Here is a 19,622-nt window from a genome sequence, read left to right as displayed (position 1 = left end):
GAAAGAGTACAAATGTTCCAAAGCATAAAGATAACCCATTCAGAGTTTTAGCAGCTGATACACACGGAGATCATGGAGACACATATACTTAGATATGAGACCAATAAGTGCTGCCAGCACACTACAGAGGACCCAAACTCTGAATGCTGAGCTGGAGTCAGGTTGGGTTATGTGAGCATAGAGGCTGGAAGCAGGGGGAACAGCTGACCTGATTCTGTCCAGAGTTGGGAATAAAGAGCAGCTGTACCTCTGGTCCTGTTGGATCTGATGACTGTTTGTCCAGAAGTGAGGTGGTCTGTCCTGACTGCCTGACAACAACAACAGAGAAATTCATCAATTCATCACCACAGCTGCAAAGTCATGCTGAAAAAAACTTACTTAATTAAAGAGCAGTCAGCTAATGCCTCACTATGCCAAAAATGTTGTAATTTAATCAATTTACCGGAGAAAATTAGTCAGAAATACCAAAAATGTATTCAATGTATTATTACTATAGGCCTATATAGTATTTTGGTAATGTTTTAAAACCTAACAATCAAAACAACTTTACATAATGTCACCTGACAATAAAAAGTTAACGGACTTTAGTGAAATGATCACGTTAATTACCTCACGTTAGCCTCCGTTACTAAGCTTTAAGCTAGGTCCCTAAATCCATTACATTTTTAACATCAACACCGATATTTCATGCTAACCAAATGTAAAAATAACCATATCTAAGAGTATACTTCTGATAGATAAGGCTTAAAAATGTAAACAACGTTTAAAATGCTGTTATTTTATTAACTTACCAGTAATTGTTCTTGATGAGTAATTGAGGTTAAAGGATAAGACCGTTTTTTTGACATTGGGCCCTTGATTTCACATTATAGCATGATGTTCTACTCACCCCTGCTTGTTGTTGGTCATTTGGAGCTGTTCCGAAGATATTCGCGAGGCGTCTGGCTGCTCTCTTGAGATATTCGGCCATGAAACGGTTTCCTATGGGCAAGCTTATACAGGCACAAACTATGCTGTTTATAATTTATTAATTACTGTACATTAGCACTGATAACGTGGAGGTGCGTCGCTTACTTAAAAAAAATCACTTTTCGTCGTAAAGTGGGTGTTACTGACGTCATCGTCGTGCTACTGCCACAGATAGCCCACAGACCTGCTGCCTATTTGTTCATTCGGCTAAAATTCAAAATTAGTAACCCGGATTTTTTTAAGTAAGCTCTAGCATGGTTGCTGCGTCTGCTCGCGCGAGCGGTGTTGATGACGTCACGAGTTCGTGCCCGCCATAGGACCCTATATAGTGGCGCAAGTCGTTGCAATTTTCTCCGTCACAGAGGTGGCGCTGCTACGTGAGGGTTACCGCTAACTACTCTACAACCAGGAAAGTGGAGAAGAAAACAATGCCGCTGTCAAGAGCAAGAATACTGTAATTAATGATACTGCTGCAGTTTTCGGATCATTTTAATTTTTTAATTCAGTTAAAAGAGGTGAAGGTTTGAAGCCCCCGGCATCAACAGAGTCTCTGCCCTCTTCTTTGCCTTCACGTATCTGTCCCGTAGCTTCTTCCACACATTCTTACAGAACTCTCCCTCTTTCCCCAAAGTTCTGCCCATCTCTGTGTACCAGTTTTGGGAGTTTACGTGCTCCCTGTGCTATTTCACTGCAGTTTCGTACAGCTGCCTGTACAAACGCACCTCCTCACTGAGCCTGGTCTCACATCGGTCCATCCGGTTCGTTGTGCTCGGCGCCGCCAAGTTACAAAAATCGACTGGTGCACGACAACGCGCTGCGCCGTCTTTTCAAGGGAAGCGCCAGGCCTGAAACGTCATTTTGACGTCACGGTCCACCACCGCCGTGACAGACGCGGCAACCATGCTACCGCTGCGTCTCTTGTTTGGAACTCTGGCGTCTCCGTGACCCACGTGACTTCCGCATTTTCTTTCTTTCTATAGAAGTCTGTGGGAGTGTCGCCACTCTCTCTCTAACCACTCTGCTCTGGATGCGTACTTTGAATTGGAAAAGTACTTGGTCCTTCGGTGATGACGTTTCAGAAGTACGCAAGTACAGACAAGTACGCATATTGAGAAACGGCCCTGGTCTAGTGCGTAACCTTTAAAAATATAACGTTTAAAAACGTTTAAAAAGATGTTCTTCCGGTACACTCGCTTTTATTTTGAAAGGCTTCGAATTAGAGATGCTTAACTCGAATCTTTTGGGTGATCCGGGCTGATCGGATCATTTCGAGGAGGGGATCCGAGTTATACGGATCACTTGAATCACTTGAGTCACGTATTAAAAAAAAAAAAAAAAAAAAAAAACCCTTTCTGCCGTTTAGTGGCTATGCGCCTCGCCTTTTTTTTTGTCCCATTTATCAATTCATTTTGATAAATCAAAGAGCAGCCTACGGCTACAATTTCATTAATTTATTTTTGTCAAGTAATAATTCAATGCCATTTTATCTGAAAGCCAGACACAACAGCTAGTGTGTGCATTTACACAGCGACAAATGTGGTAGCATTAGGTGAGGCAATGCTGAGTTTAGACCTACAAGTAAACAACATGGAATGATCTTGCCCTCCCTATATCACTAAATGATTCTTTTTCAACGGCTGTACAAGATGCATGAAGCCACGCTAACCGAGCCTGTAGCGAGTTACAGAGGCTTCAGCAGTCAGATGGGTTGACGAGTCGACAATCCTTGCTGCCGGCAGAATCGAAACTTAAAAAGATCCGAGTTGGCATGGATCCGCTACTTGCCCGTCTGACCGCTGAATCGCGGGCTCTGGGTGACTCAGCGGTCAGACGGGCAAGTAGCGGATCCGTGCCAACTCGGATCATTTTAAGTTTCGATTCTGCCGCGTGACTCGTCTGGCCGTGAGTCACCCAGAGCCGGCATGATTCGCCAGACTCAGGCACCCGCTTCCACACAGAAACAACTCAATATACGATCTGACCGAGCAAGGATCCGTCAAAGTGGCTCAAGAGAGTCTGGCTTAACTAGAGAAAAAAATGCAACGCTACGAAGTTGGAACATAAGTGGTGGTGTGGCTCATTTATACAACTAAGAGTTGCGAGCAAGCAGAGAGATCGAGCCGAGCGCGAGCAGAGTGAGCCGTTCGAGCAGTTACGAGTCAGTGGGGATTCGTCCCGTCCGGACGGATCGCAAGTCCGGATGGATCGCAAGTCCGGACGGATCAGTAGGGGGCATGGCTCACTTAACCGGCTCGTGACAAACGGGGCGGGAGTTAGGTTTCGTTTCACTCAGTGTGTCTGTGACTGTGTTCGTGACTGAACACCATGCTTGAGAAAGACCGTAGCCTAGTAGGCAACTAAAGAGGGAACACACACACATATATATATATATATATATATATATATATATATATATATATATATATATATATATATATTCCGGTTTAATCTTTTTTTAAATTTTTTTTTTAAGGCGGATCAAATGCATGCCACCATCCGGTCTGCCCGGGTGACGTATTTATCCGGGTTGAAAACCGGATAACCCGGATTTTGTTACAGCTCTACTTCGAATCAACTTCCGGTCCTCATGCGCAGGTCTGCAGACAGACTCTCTCGAAGTTACTGGACACGCGCTTCAGAGTCAAGACCCTGTTGGAAACATCACTACAGACAAATACGCACATTGAGAAACGGCCCATTACCCGACACACACTGCGAAGCCTCGGCTCATCTCGGCTCACCTCGGAACATGTGGTAGCATAGCAACAGAAAGCTGCATGCAGGTGAGTCCAGAAAAGAATGAATTTAGCGGTCAGACGTTAGCAGAAATGTCTTCAAAGTGCTCTGTGTCATTGGTTTGATTCCTGCTCCTGGACACGGGCAGTCAGAACATGCAGCAGAGAGTAAAAAGTTCAGATAACCTGGCTGCTATTCACTGTTAGCCCGGCCTGCTAATGCTAACCGTTAAAGCGTTAAACCATCCCAGAAACACAGCTTCAGCTATAGATTTCAATAAGCCGGCCAGATGGCCAAATAAAATGGAGCTTTATCGTTTTAGCTGTGTGCGAAACATACTTCTGGGCCCTTTTCTTCCTCTTTTCTAAACTTTTGGGGCACTTTTTGACCATCCTGTCACATCTTCCACTAAAGCTGCAGTTTTCTTAACTTCTTTCTGTAGTTTTGCTGAAATCTTTTGTGATTTAAAAAGTTTGATGATCAATGTCAAATGTAGAATGGTTCTTTCCAGACTTATCTGAGTATCGTTTGGCTTTTTGATAGAAGTGTGCAGCCAAAACATGTGATTTGATGTGTTTAACGTACACAATATGCCATATTTCATGATTAGATCTTAAAATGGGACTTAATTGTGCTCAATATAAATCCTTTAATGACATGAAGATTTTAAGTTGTGTGAAGAGGAGTCATAGCATTATTATAAAGACTTGTGGGTGATCCAGGAAAGTATCACAGGAGCAGTAGAAATCCAGTTCTCCTCAGTATCAGTGTGTGATTTCTCAGATTTACACTCAGAAGCCCATTAAAAGACAGTCTGACTGTCCTCTTCAGAAGTGTCTCATGAAAGCTTCATTATTCACTTTCCTTTACATATCCAATATTTTCTGTTATCCACGAACCAACAAGGACTGAGCACATGATAAAAAGGTTCTGGAAATGAGAACAGGTTTAGAAACGGAGAGAATCTGAACCTCAGTCTTTGGGATGATATTGGGACCCTTTCCTCAAACAGGATCATTGTCTTAAAGCGGAACTATGCAACTTTTTCATGGTCATAAAATTGCTTGGCAATCATCAGATTGCTTGGCTGACCCGTTCTGATGAAAACGGTGACATTTCCATCTCCATCTGGTGGTCCTAGCCCGAAACGGCGCTTGCAACTTTGCCTGTGGCGCCGCTTTGTTTATTTCTGGAAGTCTCGCGACACACGAGAGCCGAGAACTACTGCTTCACGGCAGGTCGTAAAGGGCTCTGAGCCGAGCCAGGTAGCCTGATAGACACATCCTCTCTCCATTAGCTGTTGACGGCTAAATTGAATGCGGTTAGCTTCTAGAGTTGTAATATAGTTTGTAATAGATATCGTGATGACAGAACCACCGCTACTTGCCCGTCTGACCGCTGAGTCACCCAGAGCCAGCGATTCAGCGGTCAGACGGGCAAGTAGCGAATCCATGCCTCGGAGCTTTTTAAGTTTCGATTCTGTCTCGTTGACGAGCAGCACCCAGTTGGCAGCTACGGGCTCGGTTAGCGTGGCTTCATCCATTACTTGTAGGTCTAAACTCAGCATTGCCTCACCTAATGCTACCACATTTGTCGCTGTGTAAATGCACACACTAGCTGTTGTGTCTGGCTTTCAGATTAAATGGCATTGAATTATTACTTGACAAAAATAAATGAATGAACTTGTAGCCGTAGGCTGCTCTTTGATTTATCAAAATGAATTGATAAATGGGACAAAAAAAGGGCAGAAAGGTGTTTTTTTTTTTTTTTTAATAAGTGATTCAAGTGATTCAAGTGGTCCGTATAACTCTAATCCCCTCCTCGAAATGATCCAATCAGCCCGGATTACCCAAAAGATTCCAGTTAAGCATCTCTACTTCTCCAACTCTCTGCCAGTGTCTTGAAAAATAAACCGTAAATTGCCTCTGGTGGGTTTACGACAGTCTGGCTAGACTGTCGCCTATTTTCTACGGAGCTCCCCCTACAGCTTTGGGATGTGTATTGCATGGTAAACAAACCCCGTATTACTAAGTGCCGCTTTAATGTAGTAAAATGATTTAAGTTGATGGTGTTCCACTGACTCAGGTGAGATTTATGGGATATTGCACACAGTGGGTGTCGGTCTACAGAGTTATTATTACATATTTTTCTGAATTTGATCAAAAAGCTACAAATATTTTGAACTGTGACCTTAGTGGGTCTTTAAAGAAGCATTTTAAAGTTCACAGGGATTTAAATAAATAGCACAGTAATGAGTTTAATGGAATGTGACTGGATGGTTAAAAACTGTGCAGAAAGGTTATCAAGAGAAGAAGAAAAGTGGGTGTGGTTTAACACGCTGCACGCCACAGCTGGATCTTATCGTATGGGCTGACTGTTGCAGAGTCCATCAGTCGGACCAGAATGGAGCAGAACCAGGAGCAGAACCAGGAGCAGAACCAGGAGCAGAACCAGGAGCTGAAGCGGGAGCTGAAGCAGGAGCAGAACCAGGAGCAGAACCAGGAGCAGAACCAGGAGCAGAACCTGGAGCTGAAGCAGGAGCTGAAGCAGGAGCAGAACCAGGAGCAGAACCAGGATCTGAAGCAGGAGCTGAAGCAGGAGCTGAAGCAGGAGCAGAACCAGGAGCAGAACCAGGAGCAGAACCAGGATCTGAAGCAGGATCTGAAGCAGGATCTGAAGCAGGATCTGAAGCAGGATCTGAAGCAGGAGCTGAAGCAGGAGCTGAACCAGGAGCTGAACCAGGAGCTGAAGCAGGAGCTGAAGCAGGAGCTGAAGCAGGAGCAGAACCAGGAGCAGAACCAGGAGCAGAACCAGGATCTGAAGCAGGATCTGAAGCAGGATCTGAACCAGGAGCTGAACCAGGATCTGAACCAGGATCTGAACCAGGATCTGAACCAGGAGCAGAACCAGGAGCAGAACCAGGAGCAGAACCAGGAGCAGAACCAGGAGCAGAACCAGGAGCAGAACCAGGAGCTGAACCAGGAGCTGAACCAGGAGCTGAACCAGGAGCAGAAGCAGGAGCAGAACCCCTCCACCAGGAACAGAGCCGGCTCATCCTCTGGGTCCACCGGGCCACAGGTCAGTGTGGAGGAGGTTTTTATTTTATTTCTTATTTATTTGGTTAGGACACTGCACATTAATCAACATATCAGAAGCCAGAGTAAAGATTTTAAAGCTGCTGTGATGTGTTCAGATCTCTTAGTTCCGGTTAAAACTCCAGGCTAACAAAGTTGGCAGATTCGTTGCATTTCTCAGTGGAGAGGAGGTCTGGGTTTGACTGTTTAGGAGGATTTGTGAGTTTTTCCACCATAGCAAACAGAGTTGGAGAGTTGTTGACATTCTTCTGAATCATTTCAGATAAATGCAGCTGTCTGGCCTTGCACAGCTCATTGTTATAACTACGCAGGCTCAGAGTGAATCTGAAGCTTTGTTTTCCTCCTCTTACATTCAGCTCTCCTGCATTCTCTTTTCAGGTTTTTGACCGTAGAGTAGGGGTGGGCGATATGTATCGTTCGCGAAATTATCGTGAATGTTGTTTTGACGATAAGTAATTTTGCAACATCGAGATATAGGCAAAAGAAAAAAACCTTTTTTTTTTTTTTTTTTTTCCAATCGCCAAAAATCAATAAAGTGCGGTGCCAGTGGTCCTCTGCCCTTACCACGGTAACGCTCTAATTTTTTCAAAGTAAACGCTTCGGACCCCGCGGGACACTCAGCTAAGAGCATCGAGGGGGCGCCGAGAGGCAGGGGCTGGGACAGAGAGAGGCAGGGGCTGGGACAGCGAGAGGCCGGGGCTGGGACAGCGAGAGGCAGGGGCTGGGACAGCGAGAGGCTGGGGCTGGGACAGCGAGAGGCTGGGGCTGGGACAGCGAGAGGCAGGGGCTGGGACAGCGGGAGGCAGGGGCTGGGACAGCGGGAGGCAGGGGCTGGGACAGCGAGAGGCCGGGGCTGAGACAGCGAGAGGCAGGGGCTGGGACAGCGAGAGGCAGGGGCTGGGACAGCGGGAGGCAGGGGCTGGGACAGCGAGAGGCCGGGGCTGGGACAGCGAGAGGCAGGGGCTGGGACAGCGAGAGGCCGGGGCTGGGACAGCGAGAGGCCGGGGCTGGGACAGCGAGAGGCAGGGGCTGGGACAGCGAGAGGCCGGGGCTGGGACAGCGAGAGGCCGGGGCTGGAACAGCGAGAGGCAGGGGCTGGGACAGCGAGAGGCCGGGGCTGGGACAGCGAGAGGCAGGGGCTGGGACAGCGAGAGGCCGGGGCTGGGACAGCGAGAGGCCGGGGCTGGGACAGCGAGAGGCCGGGGCTGGGACAGCGAGAGGCAGGGGCTGGGACAGCGAGAGGCCGGGGCTGGGACAGCGAGAGGCAGGGGCTGGGACAGGGGCTGGGACAGCGGGAGGCAGGGGCTGGGACAGAGAGAGGCAGGGGCTGGGACAGCGAGAGGCAGGGGCAGAGAGAGGCAGGGGCTGGGGCAGCGAGAGGCAGGGGCTGGGGCAGCGAGAGGCAGGGGCTGGGGCAGCGAGAGGCAGGGGCTGGGGCAGCGAGAGGCAGGGGCTGGGACAGCGAGAGGCAGGGGCTGGGACAGCGAGAGGCAGGGGCTGGGACAGCGAGAGGCAGGGGCTGGGACAGCGAGAGGCAGGGGCTGGGACAGCGAGAGGCCGGGGCTGGGACAGCGAGAGGCCGGGGCTGGGACAGCGAGAGGCCGGGGCTGGGACAGCGAGAGGCCGGGGCTGGGACAGCGAGAGGCCGGGGCTGGGACAGCGAGAGGCAGGGGCTGGGACAGCGAGAGGCAGGGGCTGGGACAGACGGCAGCTCGCCTCGCGGCGGACCGTCGGCTCGATCCCGAGATCCAACTACGAGCTTTTTAACTGCAGCAACTTTAAGATACGCTATTGGAGCTGGAATTACCGCGGCTGCTAGCACCAAACTTGCCCTTCAATTGATCCCCGTTAAAGGATTTAAAGTGTCCTGTATTGTTATTTTTTGTCACTACCTCCCCGAGTCGGGAGTGGGTAATTTGCGCGCCTGCTGCCTTCCTTGGATGTGGTAGCCGTTTCTCAGGCTCCCTCTCCCTCCGGAGAGGTTATCTAGAGTCACCAAAGCGGCCGGGGCACCCCGAGAGGCACCCCGCATGGGTTTTGGGTCTGATAAATGCACGCATCCCCGAAGGTCAGCGCTCGTTTGCATGTATTAGCTCTAGAATTGCCACAGTTATCCAAGTAACGGTAGAGCGATCAAAGGAACCATAACTGATTTAATGAGCCATTCGCAGTTTCACTGTACCGGCCGTGTGTACTTAGACTTGCATGCTTGTGTTCATTTTATTGTGATCTTAACGCAAGTTTTAATTTTTTTTTAAAATACCGTCAAAATATCTTTATCGTGAAAATCCTAAAAAATATCGAGATATTTTTTTTTGCCCATATCGCCCACCCCTACCGTAGTGCTGTTTTTCCATGGGCTTTTCTGTTTGATCAAGGTGCTCTTGGTTCTTATCGGTGCAACAGCTTCCATTACATTCAAAATGTTCAAGCTGAAATGATCCAGCCGTCCTTCAACCGACTCTGTGCTCAGTGTTGGTAACATAGCTATGGCCTCCCTCTTTGGTCCCAGTGAGGACTCGAGCAGCAGAGTTCTGAATAAGCTGCAGTTGTCTAACGGACTTTTTAGGTAGACCTGTAAAGATGCTGTTGCAGTAATCAAGCCGACTGAAGGTGAATGCATGGACTAGTTTTTCCAGGTCCATCAGACCCTTTAACCTTGATATATTCTTAAGGTGATAGTAGGCTGACTTTGTTACTGCCCTAATGTGTTTTTCCAAATTTAGGTCTGAGTCCATCACTACACCCAGATTTCTGGCCTGGTTGGTAGTTTCTAGGTGTATAGATTGAAGTTCTGTGGTGACCTGTAATTGTTTCTCTTTGGCTCCAAAGACAATTACCTCAGTTTTGTTTTTGTTTAGCTGGAGAAAGTTGTGGCACATCCACTCATTAATCTTCTCAGTGCATTGACTGAAGCCCCGGACAGGGCAGGTGTTAAAGAGAAGACCTGGTTAAAGATCTCACTGCTGTTTTCAGTTCTACACCGTTTTGAGATCACTGCTGCTGAGACATTTGTGTGCAGTGAAATCGTACTCTCAGAGAAAACACAGGAATGATCAGACAGGCCCACATCAGACACAGTAACCTTTGCATGCTGAGTCAGCCCTCAGTGTTCCAGAGTGTGACTCAGGTCTTTAGTCCCTTTGTCCTGAGGGTTGTCCACATGGATGTTAAAATCACCAACAATAATTACAGTCAAAGTCAGCACAGATCATAGAGAGCAGTTTGCTGAGGTCATCAAAGTCTGCCCAGAAACAGGACTCTGGATGAGGCCTTCAGCTGGACAGCCACATATTCAGAGGACTGAAAACTTCCAGGAGATAACTGCTTCCATTGAAATGATTCCTGAAATAAGACTGCCCCCCCTCCTCCTCTCCTGCTCACTCTGGCCTCGCTGATAAAGCTGTAAGCAGGAGGGGTCGACTCAATGAGAACAGCAGCACTGTTATTTTGCTCTAACCAAGTTTCAGTTAAAAACATCAGATCCAGGGTGTGCTCAGTGATAAAATCATTCATTAAAAATGTTTTCCAGCTAAAGACCTAACGTTTAATAAAGCCAACTGGAGTGTTTTAGAGGTATTATTTGCCACCTGGTGTTTGGGAGCGGTCTGTGGCACACAAGGTATGTTTACTTTATTTAAAGATCTTTCAGAGTGCAGCTCTGTGTGTTCTGACTGGGCCACATTTCTCCTTCTGCCACCTAAAAGTACAGAAATGTTAAAAGCTTCTAACAAACAGGGTCCCTGCTTGTCCTGGGAAAAGTCCCAGCTGCCATAGTCCTCGCAGCCCGGACCCTCCACACATCACACATCAGACTGCGGAGACAGAACATGATGGCGGCGTGGAGGGGCAGGAGGGGGCGGGGCTCGGTGGCCAACCTTTGGCCGCTCTGGTGGGGGGGTTTATGGGACACAAAAAGGGATTGGGCTGGGGGGCAGATCTGAGCCCAGCGTTGACCCGCTCCATCATCTGCTCAGTGAATTTCAGGTGAGGGGAGGAGGGAGAAAGGGAGGGTGAGGAGCGCAATGACTTGTCAGGGCTTTGGGGGCCTGGGGAAAGTCCTGGGCCCTGGTCCTGCTCATTGGTGCTGTCGAGAGGGCTGGGGGCAGATAAGGACCCCTCTTCTTGCCTCTGATGTCTCTCCGAAGCTGTTCCCGGGTGTGGGCAGATGGAGTTCCTCCTCAGGGTTTCTGCTGGGCTTTGTTTGTTCCTCTCTATGAGATAACTCCTGGTTTATCTCAGTCTGCTCTGCCAGGACAGATGATGCAAGAGGAGGGAGGAGGGGGGAGGGGGGAGGGGGGGGTGCCCTGCTTTTCTGGCTGGTCCTGGCTGGTCCTGGCTGGGATAGAGACATGCTTTGGAGACCTTGGGTGATGTGGAGTAAAGAGTCTGGTGAGGGGGGGTGTTTGCCTCGCTGCTGTGTCCTTCAGTCTAATCTGTACAGTCATGTTTGGGTTTGCCGTCCCAACAGCATGACGTAAATGTGCACCAAGTAATCTGCATCCAGTTCGATTGGGATGCACGCCATCAGGTCTGAAACGCTCCTTACAGTTCCAAAAGATATTAAAGTTATCAATGAACTTAATCCCATGGGCGATGCATGCGTTTGACAACCATGTGTTCAGGCCAAGAAGTCTGCTGAAAAGTTCAATTCCATTACCCACAGTAGGAATGGGGCCAGAAATGGAGACCCGGTGTGCTCCATAGTGACACAGTCTCTCCAACAGCAGAGAAAAATCCTTCTTCAGGATCTCAGAGCCAGTCTTCCTTCTCAGAATATCAAAAGACCCTGTATGGACAATGATCCTCGTGCCATCTGGATGAGTAGACAGAATGGTCGGCAAAATATCTATCACTTCCCTGACTGATACATCAGAAAAAGTTATATTTTCCGTCTTTGCCATTCTGACATGCTGTGTTATAGAGTCCCCGATCAGAATGGTGTCTATTGCTTTCTGTGTGGAGGTGTCGATCGCTTCTGTAGTCTTCACCTTGGTTGTGGGATTTGGGCTTCTTCTGATGATCTGGTTAGCCCTAGGCTGAGGTTTGGGGCCATTTCTCTTGTTTTCATTCATGTTTGGGTTACATTCATCATCACACACTCTATTTTGAGTCAACGGATCGTATCTATTATGTACTGCATGTACTCTCATGCTGAAGATCAGCATTTATCTGACTATTTTGCCACTTTTAATTGGAGTGTGAGTACATGCTATTGCACATATTTTTTATATATTAATTTAGCAATAAGCACATCATGATTAATGGTGTCAAAAGCACACTTTAAATCAAGAAAATAGCAGCTACAAAGCCACCCTGATCCAACAAGCTCTTTAAGTTTTCTAGGAAATAACAGGTAGCTATCTCTGCTGAGTGGAATTTCCTAAATCCAAACTGCATTGGATGAAGAGTGGCATGGCCATTATTTCAGAGTTCAGTCAGTTCTGTGGTAACCCATTTCTCCCCTACTTTGGAAATTCTAGGTAAAATACTTATGGGTGGATAGATTTTGTTGGCCTTAAAGACGGGGGTGACCCGAGCAATCTTCCATGTTGATGGTACCGTTCCTGTTTTATGGATAGATTAAGACTTTATCTCTATTTTTCATTCATTTTTTAACTTCATTGTTCAACCAGGGCAGATTATTTCTATGTTGCTTGGATTTACCTTTTTTTTTGTGGATTTCCTCATTCAGGAATTGTTGCTGGCTTTTGGGTATGAAGTAGAACTGGTGACCTCTGGTGGATGCCATTAAATGCTTCCTCTTAATTTTTTTCCTGACTTGATGTCCCAGTTGATATTAAAATCAGCGAGTAGGATGATTTCCTTCTTCGAGTTGCAGTGATTTAAGATTGTCTGAAGAGCCACACAAATCACAGTAAAAGACATTGCAGAGCAGAGTGATGCATTTAGACCAATACACTCAGCGTTAACGTCTTTAGGCCACCTTATTAGTTTATGTTGAAACTTCTCTCTGACATAGATTAATACTCCCCCACCTCGCCCTGCTTCTCTAGCCTTTCTAAATACATTATATCTGGGAATGCTGGTAGCTGCTGTAGATGATGATGAATGTGTCAACCAACTGTCACATATTCCAAGTATATCAATATTAGAGTCACTTAAAACAACTTTTTTTAGTCATATTAGCTTGAACTGTCATGGGATTCTGGAAGTAGAATATTAAATAGGCTGTTTAGAAAAAATAACAAAATCTGTAGCTCCCTCTGAAGCCTGTAATCATGCTAGCAAAAACAGAGCGCTCCCGGCTGTTTTTAACCAATCAAGTTAGGGTGGAGGAATCCTACCTGTCAATCACAGCTTGTGCACACGCTGCTGAGCGTGAGTCTGCCCCAGCTTGTGTGCGCGCACACTGGTGTAAACTCACGTGCACAACTTCGTCCACAGAGGGGGAGGGGTTTGGGGGGCGAGTCAGAGCTTGTTAGAGGTTGGGGGAGGGACCTGAAAGTTGTACCAGTCCGAATTTTCTGACTTTAGACTCGGAATTTTGAAAACCTGCCGACGGCAGCTTTAATAAATGTTCCATTTGCTCAGTATGTGTTTTTCCTGGTTAAAAACAGCAAAGTCTTTCCTGGTTTCATCTCCTCTCTCTGAGCTGCAGATCCAGATGTGCTTTGACTCAACATGTGATGCAGGCTGAATGATCTGCTGGAAGAAAATCAGTGGGCAGATTGTTGTGGTGGGACGTTTTCTGGCTCTCAGTCTGCAGATATGAGAGGTTCAGGAGCTAATCTTCATTACATGTGTTTAAAGTCTCTGGGTTACACGAATTGAACCTGGTGGTGGTAATATTCTGGGTCTTTAATGGTTAGATGACAGGTTTGTAGAGTTGTTTTAACAAAGAGAAACAAAGGTTGAGTTAAAACGGACTGTGTTTCCCTGATGGCTGTTGAGCTGAATGGCTGCAGACCTCTGAGTTGTAAGCTGGAACAGAGGGTTAGTGTAAAGAATGTCATGTATTACCACCGCTGTTACTTTTATTCCTTTAAACCAGTGGTCATCAAGCTTTTTCAGCCCAACCTCTACATGGTGTTTAAGTGAACAACTTGGACAAGACTCTGGTTCCTTCCATCATTTAGAAATATTGTAGCTCAAGTTCCTTTTCAGAGCTTCATCATGACAAAAAGAATTAGTAAAAGCGCAAAAAGCAAGAGTTTACTGCTTAAAAAGCTGAACGTGTGCAGAACACATCAGAGCACAGTGCTGATAGCTGAGGGCACTTATAAACGCACCCTCAGCGTTCACGTTTGATCTGAGATATTGAGACCTGTGTGGCTCGGTCTGTCCAGCTCCAGTTAGAATATGTTGGTTAGCGTAGGTTAGCTTAGAGAAATCTTTTGTGTGAACTTCAAAAGGATCTAAGTCTTCTTCCTCTCTGTCATTGCAGAAACGTAGAGCCCAAGAGGGATCCAGATGGCACTGCTGTAAGAACTGTGGGAAAGTTATCAAACGATCAAATCTGAGGTATCATCAGAGGCTTCATACTGGAGAGAAGCCATACAGCTGTGACCAGTGTGGGGCAGCTTTCACTCGATTATCTAATCTAAAGACACACCAACGTATTCACTCAGGAGAGAAGCCTTTCAGCTGTGGTCAGTGTGGGGCAGCTTTCACTAGATTAGATCATCTAAAGAGACACCAACGTATTCACACAGGAGAGAAACCTTTCAGCTGTGACCAGTGTGGGGCAGCTTTCACTGCATTATCTAGTCTAAAGAAACACCAACGTATTCACACAGGAGAGAAACCTTTCATCTGTGACCAGTGTGGGGCAGCTTTCACTGCATTATCTAGTCTAAAGAAACACCAACGTATTCACACAGGAGAGAAACCTTTCATCTGTGTTCAGTGTGGGGCAGCTTTCACGGAATTAGGTACTCTAAAGACGCACCAACGTATTCACTCAGGAGAGAAGCCTTACAGCTGTGGTCAGTGTGGGGCAGCTTTCACTAGATTATCTGATCTAAAGAGACACCAACGTATTCACACAGGAGAGAAACCTTTCAGCTGTGACCAGTGTGGGGCAGCTTTCACTGCATTATCTAGTCTAAAGAAACACCAACGTATTCACACAGGAGAGAAACCTTTCATCTGTGACCAGTGTGGGGCAGCTTTCACTGCATTATCTAGTCTAAAGAAACACCAACGTATTCACACAGGAGAGAAACCTTTCATCTGTGTTCAGTGTGGGGCAGCTTTCACGGAATTAGGTACTCTAAAGACGCACCAACGTATTCACTCAGGAGAGAAGCCTTACAGCTGTGGTCAGTGTGGGGCAGCTTTCACTAGATTATCTGATCTAAAGAGACACCAACGTATTCACACAGGAGAGAAACCTTTCAGCTGTGACCAGTGTGGGGCAGCTTTCACTGCATTATCTAGTCTAAAGAAACACCAACGTATTCACACAGGAGAGAAACCTTTCATCTGTGTTCAGTGTGGGGCAGCTTTCACTCAATTAGGTCATCTAAAGACGCACCAACGTATTCACACAGGAGAGAAGCCTTTCAGCTGTGGTCAGTGTGGGGCAGCTTTCACTACATTAGGTAGTCTAAAGACACACCAACGTATTCACACAGGAGAGTAGCCATACAGCTGTGGCCAGTGTGGGGCAGCTTTCACTAGATTAGGTAGTCTAAAGAAACACCAACGTATTCACACAGGAGAGAAGCCATACAGCTGTGGTCAGTGTGGGGCAACTTTCACTGAATTAGGTAGTCTAAAGAGACACCAACGTAGTCACACTGCAGAGAAATGATTGGCTTAAATCAACAACAATTTTTACGGCAGATAAGCAATCATTCACCTGAGAGTAGCTACAGGAACTACCAATCAGAAGTCACCTTCTCTTGTTAGGACTTTAGTTCTGAATGTTCTGTGGGGAGCACATGTTTGAAGAACCATTGAAAGTGCTTTATAATTTGTTGGGATTGCTTTAACTGGGGACGGATCCCCCGACGTTCAAGACAAACATGGCATCAATTGTGAGTTGATGGACAGAACAAAATGCAGTCTGTTAGAAAGTAGAAACATGCTTATTCTGTTATACGGAACATATTTGTTTTGTTTCAAGTTAAGATCCACAAAGTAGCTTTGCACCAGCTGTGGGTATTTCTGTAAACATCTGAAGATCAATAGATAATTTCAGTTTGATGTGGTCGAGCTTTACACTCGTCTGTATTTCATTGTTCTGCATTTCATTAAAGGTCAGATGTTAACTTTTCTCATGCTTCTCATGTTCTTGCTACACAGATATTTTTGAAGAAAATGTGTGTTTGGTTACGAGGGAAAGTTGACCCTTATCATCTTCCCCAAAGACCCAGAAATCTTTAACGCAGTATGAAAAAGGTTTGGAGTTGTTCCCTGTACTTTCCAGACAGCTGAATGATGCTCATGACTGAAGCTGAAACCAACACTAAAAGGGCACGAGGCTCAACTTCAAGCTGTGAAACTCTTTCAAATGTCTGTTGTATTGGAATCAGATGTGTGAACGCATTTCAGTCCAAACGAGGGAAAAGGCAGCTAAGTAGGCTAACGGTACTTTGAATTGAACCGTTTAACACGAGAAAACTGAACTGATCTGTTTGTTGCTTCTAGAACTGCTCAGTTACTCACACAATCAGGTACTGAGCAGATTTACCAAACAGACATTCTGCTGTAATCTCAGATGCTCTCAGTCGCGCTGCTCACGTCGTTTTAGTCCACAACTCTTCTTCTTCTTCTTCTTCTGCCCCGACGGCTGCACAACTTACCCAGAACACCCGGTGGCAGAGTGTGCACACGACACCCTTATGCTTTATTGGATTGTATCTACAAACTGAAACGCTGATCATTTAAACCTGCTTCAGGCTGTTTTTGTTCCCTTTAGTTTTAAGCTGACTGTGTTTGGCGTACCCTGAGCATTTCAGTGAAAAATGTTCAGCACAGAGTTGTATTGTGCTCTTGTGGTAACTACGTCCCCACAGCTATGATGTCCTTAAGAGTTTCTTAGAAAGCGCTTTCTGTCGCTCACAGTGGGAGGACCTCACTGACAAATCCCACTTTGGCCTAAAGATGTGATCAGCGGTGACTTTTGTGTGTTAGCGACTGGCGCTACGGTCCTGGCTGAACAGGAAGTAGCCACCAGAAATGCAAGACAGTCGCTGTAGCGACTGAATGTTACGCAGGACGGTCTTCCTGTATGCAGATGGTCATCAGTGAAGTCACCTCCCCCGAATGAACCCTGTCATGTTGTGTATATGTGGCGAAAGATGGTGAGCCAGCCAGGGGGGCTGTTAGCGTGACAGAGACAGTCCCTCAGTCAGAGACCAACCTCAGAAGTTAAACCCGGTTTTTAACTGAGCTGACTCACAGTGGAAGTCACACGTTAGATCTGGTTCTCAGTGAGTGTTTCCTGTTGAGATCCAGCCGTGTCTGATCAGTGCTGCAGTTTCTTGTTTTGCATTATTCTCTCCTCTTACTCAGACTACACCTGAAACTACTGAAGAATTGTCACATCAGCCAATTCAAAGAAGTAATAACAAGTGCTTCAAAAAGGCAAATGAATGAAGGGACGTAAAAATGAGGAAAATACCCTCAGTCCCCAGGAGTCTTTCTGGGGTTCCTGCTCCCAAAGCACACTGAGCGCTGCTTCTGTGCTTCAGTGTTTTTCAGTAGTTTGTGTTTACTTTTTCCACCTCCGTAATGATCTGTAAAACTGAAGGTTGTTGAAGAACACAGTGCTGGATCCAAACAATAGTGTAATGTTCCAATTTGACCTCCTGGTGGCAGTGTCGTCTCACTGTTGGGATTTCTCATTGATTCTTTTAAAAGCAGGAATCAACGTCAGATATTCATGATCTGAAGGGGATGAACTCCTGTGCTTCTGCAGAATACCTGAGTTTCCTCCAGTGCCACCATGAACTTGGTGTTTTTTGCCATATATATTTATATTTACACTAACTTATAGATTTAATCTGCTGTAACTCGTGTTAAACGGAGGTTTTGGAACCGAACCAGGTCAGCACCATTATCCCAGAATTCTTTGCATCTTCTTCAGATTTTCTCTGTGAAAACGGAGACTTCTGAAACATGTTTCTGAGCTGGTGTGGATGCTGCTGGAAGGACCTCTTCAGGGGACTGGTAGTTTTTCACATCTGTTATGATGTGTAACCGTAGCAACGAGAAAGTTGTTCACCTGTTGGTGCAGCTAACTGAGCTTCACAAAAGCCCAAAAAATGGCTGGAAAAATACCCCAAATCTGGATGAGCTGAAGAGGAGACGTCTAGGATGCAGAGCAGGAACAAACTGGAGGAAAAGGAGGAGGAAGTTTAAAGCATTTCTTCCCTCGATCATCAGGGGAAATATGAGGTCACTGGTGGATAAGACAACTACATGGATCAACTTCACACTGAAAGGTTGAATCCTAAACTCTCTTTTCATTTTCTTTTCATAGGGACTGAGTTCAGGCCTTTTCCAAGTTCCACTCAATTTTTCTCAGTCTTCAAAGTTTGATTTATGAAACCAAAATGAAAAGAGAAACTTTAGGATTCAACCCTTCAGTGTGGAGTTGAACAGCTCAGGCTGTCGGCTGAAAGCTTTGAGCCTCCGAGAACGTGGAAACTACGAGCAGACCACTTTTAAAGTTCAACAACGCTGCTCACAAGGAGCAGCTCAGGATGATGGGACGCTGCCTGGGGTTGGACTCATCACGGGTTCAATTCCCTCAGATGCTCTGAGTCACAGCTGTCTTTCAGCTCGCAGCCCAAGCCGTGCGTCCAGAGGCTCAGTTGTACATCAGTTAAAAGCAGATGATTTATCTGATCTGATTATTTACAACATGTTCATTCAGCTTTGGACATATTTGTGGAATGAATGGTTTATGGCTTGTATCTTTAAAAACTTTGCCCCCTGGTGTATGAAGAGAAGAAGAAAGCACAGGGACCCACACAGGAAGAGGGCGGGCTTTATTTGGGGCTTCAACAACAAGCTCAAACTGCCCAAATGAGTGAGAGACACAACGATGGAAACAAGTGTTCAGCAGCTGCTCTGTAAGTAGAGAAGCTGTGTTTTTCTGCTTTAGCTGAAATCCTTTAACTGTTCCTGCTCTGTGGAGAACTTCTGATAGTGGAGGGGACATTAAAACAGCTCAGGCTGAGGTCGGATGGAAAACGCATGATGATGAGCTGCTTTAGGAGGAACTTTACACAACTCAGAGCGTACAGAAACTAAGTGAAAAGAATGCAAAATAAATGCTCAGTTTGATCCAAACTCCTGCAGCTGAGCGTGTAAAGAATAAACGGTGTGAGTGGTGTGGGGGGGGCAGCAGCAGGGCTTTACCACTGCTCGCCCCACCTTGTTTCAGCTCAGGTGTTTTCTGCTAAAGTCGACAGCAGGAAATGTTTGAGGAACTCTAAGAGACAGTGGTGTCAGATAGAGATGGGCTTTAGGCCACGCCCACACAGAACCTTATCAGAAAGTAGAAATGGACTGTTCCTGTACAGCACTTTTCTGATCTTAATGAGCACTCAGAGCTGCAACACTACCTGTCACATTCAGCCACACTCACACAGCACGTCTTAGTCTGTAACTACAGGCTTTCTACTCAGTCACACACATTCATGCACCCATGGATGCGTCGCTAGGCAACGCGGGGTTCAGCGTCTTCCACATGTGGCCGGGGAAGCCGGAGTGGAACCACCAACCTCCCCATTGGCGCCTGCTCTTGCTCCTGAGCTCCAGCTGCTCTTTCTCTGCATATCAGAGAATAGGCAAGGCAATTTTATTTATAGAGCACAATTCATACACAGGGCAATTCAAAGT

General features: G+C 46.4%; 1 protein-coding gene across 1 annotated transcript; it reads left to right on the top strand.

Moving 5' to 3' along the window:
• Window positions 1-6,585: 6,585 nt before the first annotated feature.
• LOC142391237 (uncharacterized) lies at window positions 6,586-15,969 on the top strand (the record flags this gene model as incomplete). The annotated part of the gene is made up of 2 exons (XM_075477011.1): window positions 6,586-6,783; window positions 14,209-15,969. Coding segments are annotated over 2 exons (1,398 nt in total), but the record flags the coding sequence as incomplete, so codon positions are not given.
• Window positions 15,970-19,622: the final 3,653 nt, after the last annotated feature.

This window comes from Odontesthes bonariensis, chromosome 11, assembly GCF_027942865.1.
Source record: "Odontesthes bonariensis isolate fOdoBon6 chromosome 11, fOdoBon6.hap1, whole genome shotgun sequence".
Classification (NCBI taxonomy): Eukaryota; Metazoa; Chordata; class Actinopteri; order Atheriniformes; family Atherinopsidae; genus Odontesthes; species Odontesthes bonariensis.
The sequence above is the reverse complement of the archived record's forward strand: the minus strand, read 5'-3'. Positions and strand labels throughout refer to the sequence as shown.